Source organism: Pezoporus occidentalis, unplaced genomic scaffold (genome assembly GCF_034315485.1).
Source record: "Pezoporus occidentalis ecotype Australia unplaced genomic scaffold, CSIRO_AGI_Poc_V1 ctg2, whole genome shotgun sequence".
NCBI classification, from domain to species: Eukaryota; Metazoa; Chordata; class Aves; order Psittaciformes; family Psittacidae; genus Pezoporus; species Pezoporus occidentalis.
Window position 1 is genome coordinate 19,716,826 of NW_026913855.1, and position 15,675 is coordinate 19,732,500.

Consider the following 15,675-nt stretch of genomic DNA (forward strand, 5'->3'; position numbering starts at 1 on the left):
GGAGCGCTCGCAGTCCCTCGCTTTCACCTGCACCATGCTCACAGCGAAAAGCACCGCACACACCCGTAACGTGCTATTCGTGTGCGCCGGGTGCAATAAATCCCTACTTCTGAAGGGGGAAATAAACCCCATGCTCAATTAATGAGCTCGTCCCCACCCACTTCATATTAGAAAATTACATCAGATTTCAGCTATCACGATCGTGTCCAGATATTTTAAAAGAGACACTCGGAGTGAGACCGAACTTTCAGCAAGGATAGATGCACAGGGAGAAGATGCGTCAGAATTTATAGAAGGGGAACAAGGTTTTTAACTGTAAAGACGGCAATCATTGAGAAGGGTCCCGTGTACACATCTCGCTAAACACAGGGCAGAAAAGCGTGCTCGGCTATCTAAAAGGCTGTGGTCTGGTGTTTCAGTCTTGTTTCCCTTCAGGGTCGTGCCCATTTCTAACGAATACCTGCACCACAGAAATCGCCGATGGCATGCGTGTCAGCAAACCATCCGGAGTGGCCTAAACTGTCGCCTCTAACTTTATTTGGTTTGCCTGCTCACATAAAAGCGGGGAATAAACCGCGAGCCCAGAAAAGCGGTATCAAAACGCGCCAGATAAAGCGAGCTATCAGCAGAGAAAGTTTACACAGAGGAGTCTCCCAAAGAAGCCGGGGTTAGTGTGTTTTAAGGACTAGGGCTGGATTACACGGGCTGGGGAGGGGGTATTAGGAGGAAATCCCTTTCACTGATCCCCGGCCCCATGAGCAGAGCTGCCCCCGCCCCGTGCTCGCCGAGGTGGGCTGCGCCTCCGCGCCCCGCCGATCACCGAGGGCCAGCGACGGGGCCGTTCCGCACAGAGCGGGGGGTGGGGGTTGGGGGGAACTGGGCTAGCAGCGCTCAAGGGCCGGGCTGCAACTAGCGTTAAAGAAAAAAGAAGGAGGGGGGCAAAAAAAACCCACCAACAGCAACAACAACAAAAACAACCGCGAAGAGGATCGCCAGGGCGGCTGGAGGAGCCCCCCTCCGCAAAACCCCACACACGCACACCCATGAGCAGAACTGCGGGCACTGCTGGCCCCTGAGCGGTGCAGCTCCGCGCAGCGGCGATCGGCGACGGCGGGGTACATCCTAGCGGCGGGTCCCTGCCATGGGAGCCCGGCTGGCCCCGGCGGAGGGGGAGGCGGGCAGGGACAGAGACGGGAAGCGGCAACTTGTGGCGGCTGCCGGGGAGCAGGAGCTGCTGCGCGGCTGCGGAGCCGCCCGCCTCCCCGGGGGACGGACGGGGCGGGAGGGGACGCGGCGCAGCGGGACAGGGCGGGGGAGGCTCTGCCCGGCTCCACGGCAACCGGTAACGCGATAGAGGGGAAAGCGGAGGGGGGAGGGAAGTCTCTCCCTTGCCCCCCCCCCTTCACTTTTACAAAAAAGGGGGGGGCCTGGGAGAAAAGCCGCTGTTGGGAAAGTGCGTGGGGATAGGAAGGCTCGGCGGCGGCGAGAGCTGATCGGGCTGCGGGGCTGGGGCAGCCCCGGCGGCAGCCCCGGCAGCGCGGCGCGGGAGGCGGAGGAGGAGGAGGAGAGTAGGAGGAGCCGCCGTGTGACCCGCACCGCTCCCAAACTTGAAAGTTTATCTGCCCGAAATCGAGAGCGGCCGCGGTGCGCGCACCGCTCCTCGGCACGGAGCGGAGGCATCGACCAGGGTAGCCGCAGCGCTGGGAGCTGCTGCCGGCTCCGCTGCGAGCGAGGCGAGGCGAGACGAGGCAGAGGAGGGGGGATCACCCCTGCGACAGCAACAACAGCCACCCCCCACCCCCAAATCTGCGAGAGGATCGATACTGTTTGCTGGAGACCAAGGACTTGCTCATCGGCGCACACGAGAGACCGCTGTCATTAGCTAACAGGACACACGACTGAGTCGGGGGGTGGGGTGGGGGGGAGGGCGAGGAGTGTCACAAAAAGTCATTACAACCTGAGAGAGAGAGGGAGAAAGAAAAAAAACTTCCTACCAATGGACAACAGGAAGTGACCACCACCACCAACGGGGAGTCTCTGCTTGGAGAAAGAAGCTGCAAGACAAAGAAGAAGGAAGGAGAGGTGAAAGACAAAACTGCCCAAGGTCTTCTGCGTGTGCGTGCGTGCGCTTTCGAGAGAGAACAAAAGTCAGCCGGGGAGACGGAGAAAGAGGGAAAAGGAGACGGGATGGAGGAAGAGCTGAAGACAAGCATGTGAAGAGCAAGGGGAAAGAAGAGCGGAGCAACACACGCGCACATCGAAAAGAAAGGAAAAAAGCAAAAGCATACACAAAAGTTTCTTTTCCTCCTGGGAAGAAATTACTCACACGCACACAGAAATCAGATGCCTTGCAGATCAACTTCTGGAGAAAGAGAGACGAAGAGGAGAGAAGACGCAGAGTGATGTGAAGAAAGAAAGGAGGAAAAAAAAAAAAACAAACAAAAAACCAGAAAAGAAAGCAAAGAAGCCGAAAGCAGAGCAGAAAAAAACCTGAAAGGCGGGGGGGGGGGGAGATAGAAAGAAAGAAAAGCGAAGATCGTGACCTCCCCCAACAAGTGAACCTTGCACATATGTTGTGTAAAGTGTGTGCAAAACAGAGCCCTCCTGCGTGGTGCGTGTGTGTGTCGCTGCCGCCGCCGCCGCTGCTGCTGCCGCTGCCGCGCCCGGTGCCTCTCGCAGGCGGCGCTGCCGGTGCCGGGGAGACGCATCATTTGGCGGAGCGAAGCGGCTAATTGCGGAGCCCCGTCCTTCATTTACATATGCAGCCTGAGTCCGCTGGAGCCGCGCCAATCCGCGCTCGCCCCCAGCACCATTAATAGCCATGCATTATTCACAATCATAATTACCGAGCCCCATGCGCGCTCCGCGCAGCCGCCCCAGCCCGCCGCGCACACCCCGCCGCACCGCGCACACCCCGCCCGGCTGATCCCCCGCTCGCTCACCCGCTCACCCGCACTCCCTCCCAGTTTGGTTGGCTGGTTTAGCTCTGCTTTTTTTTTTTTTTTTGGTTCGTTTTCTGTTGTTGTTTGTTTGATTTGTTTTGCAACTCGACTTTTTATTTGCGAACAGTTATTTGCAGCCCCCACTCTCCCTTTCCCATTCCCTCGTTCCCAATTCCTCTCCCCTTTCCACCTCCACGTCGCTGATGCCTCTGCAAAAAGCAGAGTCAAGACGGCTCAGTTAGCAGCATGTCTCGTCGAAAGCAAGCGAAACCCCAGCATCTCAAATCGGACGAAGAGCTGCAAGCGGAGGTAGTTTCTGAGCACGGTAAGGGCTCTCGGCGCCTCTTTCTCCTTCTCTCTCTCTCCTTTTGTGAGTGTGTTTCGGATGGAGATAGGTGGATTTATGGTGATGGTGAACATGGGAGAGCAATTACTCTGTCGCGGGAGAATGGGAATTAGAGCAGCTGGGGGAAGAGGCAGCGGAACTGAGAAGTTAGCAGTTTAGCCAAGTTTTTGCAGCCCACCCCCTGACTAACCATCCCTTCCCGCAGCTGCCTCCTGGCCTCCCGAGCGCTTTAATCGCGGCTGGGCTCGGCGGCGGGGCCAGGCCCTCCCTCGGGCAGCTGCAGAGCGGCACCCCGGAGCAGCGCCTGCCGCCTCCTCCTCCTCTCCGCTGTGCATTTTTTGGTGTTCCCTTTTTTTCTCCCCCCCGCTGGTGGCTCGCAGCGGGCAGGAGCCATGTCCCCCTCTCTCCTCCTCCCCGGCAGGAAAGTTGGGGCTGCCGGAGCCTGGGTGTCCTGCCAGGGGCTGCGGGTCCCGGGGGGTCCCGCGGGCAAGGGGTTGTAGGGGCCCGGTGCGCGCCCCCGGGGCAGCCTCAGCGTGGCCGGTGCTAGGGGCTGCCCCGCGCCTCGGGGAGGCGCGCCTCCGTGCAGCCCGCTGGGTTTCGGGCTATCCTGGCCTCTGCCCCCTGTTGCCCGGCGGGCAGGGGACCCCGGCAGGAGCGGGCAGGGCCAGCGGGGCCGACTGCGTTATTTTCGAGGAGGTTGAGCAGCAGCTTCTCGGCTCTCCCCCACCGTGCGCCGTCTTTCCCCCTTCGCTTCCCGGCTGTGCTGCGACTGTAGTTATTATCAGTGATGGGTGACACGGAGTGCCACCACCGCCACCAGCCCCTGTCGCGCCGGCTGCAGGCAGTGGGGAAGGGTTGTTTTCTCGCCCATCCGCCATTCCTCGCTCCCTCCCCACACGCAGGCAGACGCACACTTGCATCTGGGCTGCTCGAGCTCCTAGTGAACAAGTGTCCAAAGAGGGAAAGATTTGGGCTGTAATCACTCCTTATTTCCACTTTGCTGTATTTTGTTTTCAGAGGAAAGGCCTGCAGGGTTTTTTTTCCCTTGGATTTTATTTTATTATTTTATTTTATTTTTTTCTAACTTTTAATTTCCTTTGTAATCCTTGTCTTTGCAGCGTGCAAAGGCATGCTGCAGCCCAATATCACTTTTCCAGGGCTAAGTTGAGCGCTTCGACTTGAAAGTTTTCCTTTTGCTCTCTGCGCAGAGCCCACTGCTTGCTTAGCTCCTCGCACAAGCTAGTGAGAGCCCCAGTGTTTTCTGCTTTCTGTGTAGGCCCCTCTCTCCACTGTTTTATCCTTCCCCGCCCTCCCTCCTTCAAAAAGAAAAAAAGTCATTCTCTTGCTTCAAAGCTATAATGACTTTTAAGTTACATCTGTGGGGAGAGAAAGGCAGCAAAGTTGAAGCCTGAGGAAGATTTTGACTATTGTATCTGAACTTTACAGCCTTGAAGCTTAGGGCACCGTGAATCCACTTCATCAGGTTAAAACATCTGTCAGACTGGCAAATCGTTAAGCCTCCTGCTCCTTCCCAGCGTATTTGGGGACCCAGGGAGCGAGTCCCACACTGCCCAGGGCTGCTGAGGGGCTACTGCCCCTGCTTCAGGAAAGCCCACTTGGGTGTTGACAATAACAGACACACAGAGAAATGCTTCCTTCTGTCACAGCGGAGGAGCAGAGCAGTGCATTTTCCACATTTTTTTTTATTTTTTTTTTTTTATTCCTTAGGAAACAGTGGTCCTGTAAAAGCAACTAATATAGGCAAGCAGGTGAGATTTAGTATTTTATCATGTAAACAAGGTTTGTTGAGCTCACTCTCTGTTGGGGTGGGAAGTAGGTCTAAGAATTTATCATTAGCATTCTAAACTTTTGCATGCTCTGAACCCATTTCAGCACAGAAAAATAAAACCCCACAACTTCATTATGACACTCCTGGTGAGTTAATAAATTTAAAAAAATATATAATTGTTAAACTAGGTTTTTGTGAATCTTATCTATGTAGCCATGTCACCCGAGATTAGAACAAGAGATATGCTAAAAAGAAACGCTTGCATATGGTGGGTAGATTAAGGACAAAGAATCTTTTTGTCATGGAAATGTTTTTTTTTTTTTCCCCTTTTTGGGGGGGTTTTGTTTTGTTTACTTCATCACATAGAATTTCTCACACTTGGTTTGTTTTGTATTGCCCTCAATGACTACATGATCAAATGAATGGATTTATTTCTGCCGAATGAGAAAGACAGTCTTTCCATCAAAAGGACTACATTGCATCCCAGTGAGGAATTTTAAAGCGTTATTATTGTGGTCCCTGAATAGCACAAAATCGGCTTTCACAGCAGCCCTAAAATGCAACAATGTAAATACTTTTCAGCCTTAGAAGGCTGTTATCAAAATGTGCTATGTTTCCTTTTATTAAAACATATTTTAATTAATAGAGTGAAACCCGTCAGAGTTAACAATTAACAAGCTAAAGTAGTGCTGTTGGTTTTGCACTTCCATTTGAGAAACGCGAAAGAGGTGGGGGCAGGACACACGAGCAGAGGGCTATCTAGTGCACATTAGTGTAATGTAAATCATTTACACGTTATATTAGGAAGCCTAACGATTGCTATACTGCAAGCATTTTTATAGGCCAGATATAATGAGCGCTCCAGATCTCGTGAATTAAAGCACTTCTTGTCAAGTCACTGTTCTTCGTTTCTGTTCATAGCTGTAATCAAGATATTGCTACAGTTCCTGAACGTATTTTGCAACAGGCCAAAAATAGTGCAAGAATATTTGTCGTTTTTAGAAAGCAAACTGTTCAAGCAGTATTATTTGGTACATGTGGCCTTTCCACTAATTTGGCTGTTTATCTTCAAAAGTGGAAGTTGTTGTTAACACAAGATTACACAGATGAAGCTTGTTATTTATTTAATGGAATTGTGTTTAATATCGCCTTAAAATAGATTTTATGAAGTGAAGCTTTTAAAAATGAATGTCCCATAAGCGTAATCCTTGGAATGAAGGGACACTCATAGTGGCAGAGAAGCCTGGCAGTTTGGGGAGCAGAATGGAAGATAAACATTAGGCCAGATTTTAAGTTGGCCGGTCTCACCAGAACTTTCATGCTAACGTTACTACAGAAGTTTAAGCATCAGAACAAGCAATTTTATAGCCAGCTTGGGGTACAGCATAATACAAATGCATTCAAACAGGGCAGTGTCATGATGGTGAGAAACTGTTAGAAATCTGAAGATAATTAGCAATGTCATCAACTACAGATTTACACTCAAAATAGTTTGAAATTATTTGTTGAAAGTGAAATGCTAAAAATAAATTTTTTAATAATTTTGAAAGGAAGTGTTAACAAAACAGCTGGTGGTGATACATTACTCGAGTAATTGCATTGTAGAAGAGTGAACAAAAGATACCTATTAAAAAACCCCAACACTTTGAGGTTACTAAATTAGAAGATATGGTTGAAATCATTTAAAACCAGCAGCAGCAGGGCTCAGATGACTGCCTGTAGAATACAATAATCTCAGTTTCTCAGTAAATGTAAAGCATTGTAATAGCTGGAATTACATTTCTAATATACTTGCCTAATTCAACAGATTACAAATGAATCAGAATTAGAGGCACAATGCACATGCTTCAACTCCGATTAATTTTTGTATTAAGTCACGGATATAGCATTTGTATTTTGAAAGTAGTGATAATAAAAAGGGGTTTTTGTAATGCTGAAAAGTGATTTTCGGAGCGTGCAAGTGAGATTCTGGTAAAGGGTGATGACAAACGAGGCTTTGGACTTTTTCATGCGAAGTTTCTGGCAAAGATGTATCATTGTTTAGTCTGAGGTGGAAGGGATACATTGGAGTTAGCTGTATAATGACAGTTTTCTAGTGTGCCGTTTGCAGTATTTTTTTTAAATACTGAACCTGCTTTTCTCCCCACTCTTACACAGCATGGTCTAAACTAATGGATCTTTTTCATCCTGGTAAAGTGAGATTGGGCTGTGCAGTATTGAGCAGTTTGTGACTGCTCTCAGTATTCTGGAGTGTGTACACAGACACACATGCTCCGCCACAGCAACGACACAGTTTGCTACGGAGCAGCCAGCTTCGTGTGTGTGTGTGCTCACTCTATCTGCATGTACAGAGGGGAAAAACACATTTTGGAGGGACATTCCTACATACAAAATAGAGGTTGTTCCACATCAGTTAGACACTATTGCCTTTAAAACTTGAGAGGTCAGAAGCAGCTCTCAGTAAACATAAAATTTGGGTGATTTTTTGCAAGTTTTTGTTCTGAGGCAACTGTAAGAGGAGGCTTTTTGTTTTGGAAAATAAAGGCCAAATAAGTATTGCTACAAATTGCCCCTTTGCTAAGAAATGGAAATTGAAACTTTATATAAGTAGTTTTGCTACTACAGTACAGACTTAGCATTCGACCTGTGTAACATCTGTATTCGCATGATTTTTTTAAATACTCTGTTTTTAACTGTGTTACCAATAGGAACACATTTGGGATAATAAGGAAACTACAACAATCAGCCAATTTGCTGATAGATGTGTAGCAATGAACGTAGACAGAACTGGGTCAGATTTTATCTGGTGGTGCTGGTCTAGAGCAAGTCTTGCCATCTCCTGGGATAGATATTAAAGCTGTTTTTTATGGAATTGGCAGGAGGAAATTTTGAAAGGTGTTGCTTTAAATTCTGTGTAATTAATCCATTAATATGCATGCATTAAGCTGTTGAAAATTACTTCTCCTTGCCTAAGAAAGAGGGAAAGCTACAATTCAAAAAATGGGTGGCATTAAAAAAAAAAAAAAAAGTAAAAATAATAACGAATATTAGTGCAATTTCTGAAAAATAGTTTGAGTCCTGGGGAGATTTTGTGGATATCTTTCCTTCATTTGTTTCTTTGACTGCCAAGCCAGGACAAACATATCTGTTGACCATCCATCAGTCAGGACATGAGTCAGTCACTTTTGTTGATAATAAACCAGGTCTGACATGACATTAAAATAGTTAAGTACTGACACATTTTCCAAAACAAAGCATGTAAAAATAATTTCCCTCATAATATTGCATTTGTAAAAGGAGAGTAATTTGCTGGATTTTTTTTTTCCAAAGGAAGCATGAGTAAATCTAGTTCCAGCAGTAAATTTTTATTGAACTGTACATGTCAATGTAAAGGGCCAAAATCCTGTTTCCTGAGCCCTCTTAAAATATCCCACTAAAAGTAGTGAGGGTTTTCCATTAATTAAAAATAGGAATTTAAGTCAAAATATACTTTTAGGAGCTGGTTCAATTCTAGAGCTCTTGGACATAGAGTACATTTCTTCCCAGAATTGGGAAAGCCAGAAAAATAATTGTTTAAAAGGGTGACAGAAACCCATAATGAAACACATTTAAAAAAACATGTTTCTTCTAAGTTGAAAAGTGAAAAGACAGCAGACTAAAGAGCGGGGTCTTTAGAAATACTTGCTGTAGTTACGGTACACCAAGTGAGCATACTTGAACTCAAACATCCATTACGGGGTAAGCTAAACCTTTAAAGAAGATCCCTTCTGGATCTCTTGCTGACAGTCTCTAACACTGGGATGGTGGCAGTGCCCTTCACCACTTCCCCCAAAAATCTGGACCCTGTCACTAGGCGAGAAAGAAGAATCCACAAAATGTCCAAACTTTTGGCACAGAGAGTGAGGCACACCAAAATATTTGGGAAGGAAGGCTGTTAACCTCCCCCAGCCAGCCAGGGTGGGGGCATGGGGTGAGTGCAGGAGGCACAAGTGGGTGCTGCATGGGTGGGTGCTGCCCTGTGTGGTCTCACAGCGGGCTGCTGCCGAAGCCCAGCCTGCATCCCGGGGAGAAGGTGGGATTGGAGAGTGCCAGAAAGCTTCTCCAGGACTCTCCCTGAGGGTGGGTAGTTAGAAGTGCTTTGACAAGGCTTGCTGATTTAACCTTTGCCTGCTTTGCCCTGCCAGGGGTGGCCACTAGATGTCAAGCTCATAATACAATTAGTACATCTGTGCAGTTGACCTTGGCAGCACGGCTTACCACTGTTCTGTTAAGTGTTAACACTGAATTTGAGTGTTAACTAGAGATCCCTCTGAGTTTGCTACATGCTGTACAGCTTATCAAATGCCCATCTAGTTCAGCACAAGTGTTTACAGTTCTTAAAGGAGGAAAAAGGTTTCCTTTTGTGAAGCCCAGCATCTTGAGCTGCTTAATTAACCCTGCAGGTGCTGCAGTATTTTTGTTTCAGTTAATCAAAAGCAACTTGTTCTTCAGTGTTTCAGGAGACCCCTTCTGCTGGTGCCATCTGATAACTTTATTTTATGGTTTTGTTGGTGTAGTAATATCCCCAAAACTGCAAGTGATGAAAGCTAATTAATTTGTTCAGGTCTTTGTGTGCTTTGCTATCCTGTGCAATACTGCAGTACACGGAACGGTAAATGAGCAAAATGACTGAGCTGCACAACTGGCATCAGATCACTCTTGGTTTGCTCTTTCAAGTACTCCTGCGTGTGAGTAATTTTACTCAAAGGAGTAGTGCCGTTGAGTCCAGTACTTGTAAGCTCAGTTTTGGGATGTGTAGGAGATGCAGGATTGGGTCCTCACATTGGCTTCTCTTACTGTGAGCCTCCAAACACAAATTTGTCAGCGTTTCTGTGGTTGTTCAGAGAGTGCTTGGCTTCATTCTGCAGAGTTACATAGTTGAAGATGTAGTTAATGATATACTTTTCAAAATAGGAAATCCATGCAGAGTCTAGTGTTCTGCTTCTTTCTTATAATTTATTTGTTTTGGTTTGTTTTTTTTTTTCAATGTCTTGTACATGTTGGCTAAGTTACAAGTGTTGACCTCAATTTTTTGTTAAGATTCCCCATGAAACTTGATGCGTTCCAAATAAACTTAGCTCCTACAGACACCAGCATATTTGTACACAAATTCTACACAACCCAGAATTAATGTACAGATATGCTATAACAGCCAACCAAATGGCTGTTTATATAATTTTGAAAAGCATAACACAGGTCTTACTTAAAGTGATATCTTGCACAGATACTCCGAACAATTTGTGAAACTTGCATCTGTTCCACATCTGCATACACGTAGAAAGGTGCCAGTGTTAGAGGTAATGAAGTGCTTCACTGCACAGATTAGAAACTGCAAATGCTTCTAACAGAATACAGTTAGTGCCTGTGCCACAGGTGGCTGTTACTTAACAAATTCTGAGATTTAGGCTACTGAATGAATAGATCAAACCGAGTGTGCCAGGTCAGCACCGAGTTTTGCATAGCAAGAGTGCCCTCCACTGTTCAAATCAGTACTGACAGCTTTTGTGGGTTGGGAAAAAGGACAGAAAATTTTTGAGTCTGGAATTTCTTCTACATTGTTAAACACAGTAGGGGTCTCTATTTGTCTCCTCCTGTTTCACAGCTTGGGCTCAGTATGTGATAATTCATCTTTCTTTATGGGATTCAAAGCTATCATAAAGAGTTAAAAAGAATTAATTTGCAAGAAAATAAACGTGTTCTGACAATTTAAGAAAACTTTCTTTAAAAGCTCTGTCAATTGTAAGAGATTATAAAGCTAAGGAAAAAGTAATAGTGTTCTTCTCAAGGATCAATAGGATGTTACAAGGGTGCTATTTCCAAATGAATATGATTTTGAAAACAAATTTATGGAGGCTTAAAACATATTATTGTTACCTTATTAAAATTGTGCTTGGGGAAAAGTAAATTAGTGTATTCTGATGATAGGAGTAGTAAATAGTTGTCCTGTATGGGAGCGCTGTTCTCAGAGTTCTATTTATAATATTGCTTGTTTAAATATACAAAAATGCTGTGAGCTGCACTTTGAAATGATTATTGGATTTGCATGTGAGAGCATTTTATACATCTGTCTTCATAGTTAGCAGACATTTTATCTTTAGCTGATGTTAACAAATGCATTTTTTTCTGAAACTCCTTCACAATTTGTACACTGCTTTTCAATGGAAGATCAGTGTCGCTTTCTTTTTCTTCCTGAAAGAAATTCCTACATTTAGAAAACATTTAAGTCTTGATAAGTCTCAATTATGCAGCTCTGAATGTAGGCATAATAGTAATTCATGCAACACTTTTCCATGCTTTCATTTGTATTATTGCACAGAGTCTAAAAAGAAGCTTCAGAAAAAAATTGTTCGCGCATTTGTTGGATTCCTTTACAAGACAGTTTTGTTTGAATGCCTCAGGAAGGTATCAGCAATCTGAAACAGATGAAAGCCTAAAAAATGTCAGTTCTCTTACCTGGTTTTATTCAAGTGTCTTATGAATCATACATAATTTTAGAATTCTATGATACAGAATTACAAATACAACTCTGAATTGTCAGAGCACATGTGATTGTAATAGCCCTTACTTAACATAACTGAAAACGTGATTTTCAGGTCATTTACATGTACAGTACTAGAAGTGATTTAAGTTGGGACAGAACAGAAAGATTCTGGAGGGCAGATGAAACACAGTGGTCGGTTGGCATTTTTCCAGGCTGGAGAAAGGGGGCATTTGATAAACAGCATATGTTTTCAGAATTAACCTGACTAGAATGTGATGTTTCGTTTCAGTCTATTTCACAGGAGTAGATGGAAGCATTTTTAAAGCATCCATTCATTATGTTTTCCCTTGCACAGCATGCAGTAGGCTTTCCTCTTACAGGCCAACCCCATCCTCACTGCAGCCATGCACTGCTCCAGCCTGAAAAGCTTTTGGTGGATACACGTAGGGAAGGTGGCAGAGCAAAGCCACCTGGCATCACTGAGTCAGCAAAGCACCTGAGCCACTTCAGGTGTCACCATCCCAAAGTGACTTTCTCAAAACACCTCCGTTTGAATTTCTGTGAGCTAATTTTAGGGACAGACCCAAGTGACAGCACTGTGCTGGAGCCACCGCAGCTCGGTGGGTTGGTACCTGCTCAGGAGCTCGCCGGGAGTACCGTGTGAGAGATGCTGCCTGCAATTTTTCACCTGTTTACACAGGGTAAGCTTTATGTGCTGCAATTCATCCTGCATCCCGTAGCAGCTTCAGATTAGTCTGTTAGCTGTTAGACTGCTAATGAGAAAAAGAAAATAACTGAGAGGTTATTAGTGGCTGAGATCCTGACTGCTTGACAAAACTCCCATTCAACACCTTTTGTGTAACTAAGAACTGTAAAATCCAACTCATGTCTGTAAGATTAAGCAAGTGCTCAATTAATTCCCCCAAAGTCCTTGAAAATTTTTACTGCACCGCATCCTCACTGTAATAATAAAAATGATTGTTTTTCTTCAGGAGAGATAAAAGAAAAAAGATGAAATTATTCAGTACGTAATGGATTTAATCACTTTGTAATATATCAGAAAATGGATGCAAGCTATAAAACATTAAGGAAACATGGAAAAATGCTGTGTTTTCCTGTAGTAGGTATATGCTGTAACTAAAACTGACTTATTTTTTAGCTTCGTATTTAAACATTTAAAATTTTTAGTAATCTGGATAATTTGGTACTGCTTTCTGTCATTTATAAGGTGATTGAGCATTAAGAAACACCAAAAATACCCTTTCAGGTGGAGGATGCATATGCTTTTAAGCTTTATTCCCTGTTGAAGTCAGTGAGGACTTCCACTTCAAAAGCAACAATAAATGCATTAGTGCTTTCATATTAAACAGTAGTTCTGAAAGGGATGTTGAAAACCTCATTTGTGAAATACTGGGACCCTGTTAATTTCTCCAGTACACATATATATATTAAAAAATACTTATCTGTCATCATTTTCAGTCTTGCTTTCTTCCCCTCTGGAGTGCTTGTTTAGGACAAGACCATAAAGACTGCTGTTTGAATGAATAGCTCATACTCTTTCAATCCTGTTAATTTCAGTGGTGGTTTAATATGAGCAAAGGCTACTCATTTGAGTAGGAGTTGTTGGACTGAGCCCGTAGTCTGTTGTTCTGTGAAACATCTTGGTAGCCTCTGTGTGTACTGTCAGCTATGGCAAAGCAGCATTTACTTCAATGCCACCTGTGTCACCTGCTTAGTTATGAGTCCGAGAAAGAAGCACTGAGAGACATTGAACTTGTTTGGTTTTTTAAGAAGTGCTAAAAGAATGTATCCGAAACGGAAAATACTGTTCTTTGTATGTGTACCTTAAAGTTGATTTTTTTTTTGGAAAAAAAAAAACAACCCAAAACTTTAATGACTCTCCAGCATCATTATCTTAAATATTTTTCAAAAGCAGTTCTTGAATATTTCAAGACAGAGAATGAGATTAGTGTATTTGGACTGCTCATTTGAAAAGTATTTTCACTATTTTTAAGGCTGGGGAGTTGAGAGAAGGAGGAATGCAGAACAGAGCTGTAGGTCCCTGGTTAATAGGGTGCAAGCCTGATCCCCCTGAGCTAGCACAAAACTAACCCTCTGTTTCACTGAGAGCAGAGCTAAGCACTGATCATCTGCAAAATACCTATACTGCTGTTTTCCTCTTGTACTTTTTCACAGGTTATATTTCAAATGCAGACTGCTGCTTCTTTGAGTTTGTAAATTAGTACACTAGGCTGGTTATTATCTCAAAGTGCTGAAAAGGTCCACATTGATATCTCCTGGCAGTGGGCATCAGAAGTTTAGGTTTCTATTGTAAGCTTACGCATTATATGTATTAGTTTTGACATTTATAGATCACGAGACTGTCTTCTAATGCAGAAAATTACACCTGTTTTGATTGTAAATGCTCACATTTGGACTTGGTGATTACTGTACAGTGTCTGAAATAATTAGCTTGCTGGTGTTTGATCAGCTCGTTCTAGATCAGAGGACAGCCATATTTGAATGGCTGCATTGCCTGAATCCATCACTAATTACTTAAGTCTTTTGTGCAAGGTTTTTTAGAAAAAGCTTTCCTTAAACAAAAGAATAGCAATATATAGCTAAAAAGATTAAAGAGGAGCCATGCAGTTTGCAGCTTCTTTTAGAAGTAATCCTCCTTTGCAACCATGACTTAATAGTAGAAGTAGCAGTAGTAGGTGTAGTGGTAATAATATTAATATTATATACTAGTACTACTAATAGTAACAATAGGCAACTCTTACTCAGGTTGCCAAGGTCTGCAAATAAGCACTGGAAGATATTCTCAGTGAAAGCCTTAGGAGTGACACGGTGCCTTCGTGAGTGGTCGGTACTACCAACCAGGGAACTTGGCAGATTCTGAGGATCAACCCCCCTGACCGTAAAAATGTAAATCTGCAGCGTAAATAAGGATTTGTTTGAGTTGTCTTAGTTGGGAAAGACTCTGGAGAGGGAGAGCATGTTGGTGGCTGGCTGGTCTGTACTCTGCATGCTTTCACAAGGCGAAAGCTGAAGTACACCTGAGAATGTGGTTTGGAAGCCTGCTTTTTCACTTGTTCTTTTTGGGAGGCTTTAGGCTTTCAACATAAGCTTTAGGATACTTGAGGCCAGTATGCTTGTTTTCTGTGGGGAATCATGTTATCTTCTGTTATATTTTTGTAACACACTATGATAGTTAAGTTTCTACAGAAATATTTACCGTAAGGATTAGTCCCATATTGTCTAGCAATGGCTATACAATACCGATCTTAACCCAAACAGTGTAACAGCTTCAGCACTTTGTGCAAAAATCTTAAATAATTTTTGACTGTTTTCAACTGCATTTAATTCTCCCCTCCCAAAGAAAAAAAAAGGAAGAGAAAAAAAAAAAATCCAGTAGAATTGGCACTCAAAGAAGAGTTTTCCTTTTAGGTAGTAAGCAGTAAGTAGAATTTTGTGTAAATACTATTTAAAATCAGTAAAAGAAAACAAACCAATGGTTATTTCTCAATAGAAAATGAACTTTTTTTTTTTTTTTTAGTGGTGAGAACTAGATGTTATAAATGTATACAGTGCAACCTTACAGGTTTTTGAAGGTACCTTTTTGGAAGGTAGAGGGAAATAATAAGTTTGAGATGCTGTAGAAGGCTAGGAAATAGTATTCAGGGCACAGATTTATCGCCTTTATCAGACAAAACTCTCTGTTGATATCTGTAGGGAGTTCTAGCTCAGCAAAGACTGAAAGAACTGACACGTAATTTTGTCAAAAGCAATTTTATAGTTAATGTTCTGTAAAAACCTCTTTTTTAAAAGTAACCAGAACATCTCAAGATTACGCTTTCCTTTTATTTTGCACTACCACCTTTTTTTCCCTAACTGTTTCTGTTGTATTGATAAATTCTGAATTTCCTGGCAGGTTATTTTTTCTTTTTAGGCCGGGTATAGTCATAGCTACATGAAGCTTTGTTCATACTAAGCACAGGATATTGAAGTATTGGCCCAATCCTGCTCCATTAAAGTCGATGGAAGTTTTGCTATTCATTTTAGTAGAAACGGGATT

General features: G+C 43.9%; 1 protein-coding gene across 3 annotated transcripts in view; it reads left to right on the forward strand.

Moving 5' to 3' along the window:
• Positions 1 to 1,349: 1,349 nt before the first annotated feature.
• The window catches only part of SALL3 (spalt like transcription factor 3), a 26,776-nt gene continuing 12,450 nt past the window's right edge, over positions 1,350 to 15,675 (forward strand). The window contains exon 1 of one of the 3 annotated variants that reach the window (XM_062618059.1): positions 1,350 to 3,267. In XM_062618059.1, the coding sequence (XP_062474043.1) occupies positions 3,189 to 3,267 (79 nt within the window). In that variant the 5' untranslated portion in view covers positions 1,350 to 3,188. The remainder of the gene's footprint in view (positions 3,268 to 15,675) is intronic. The other 2 variants (XM_062618061.1, XM_062618060.1) reach the window with 2 other exon arrangements.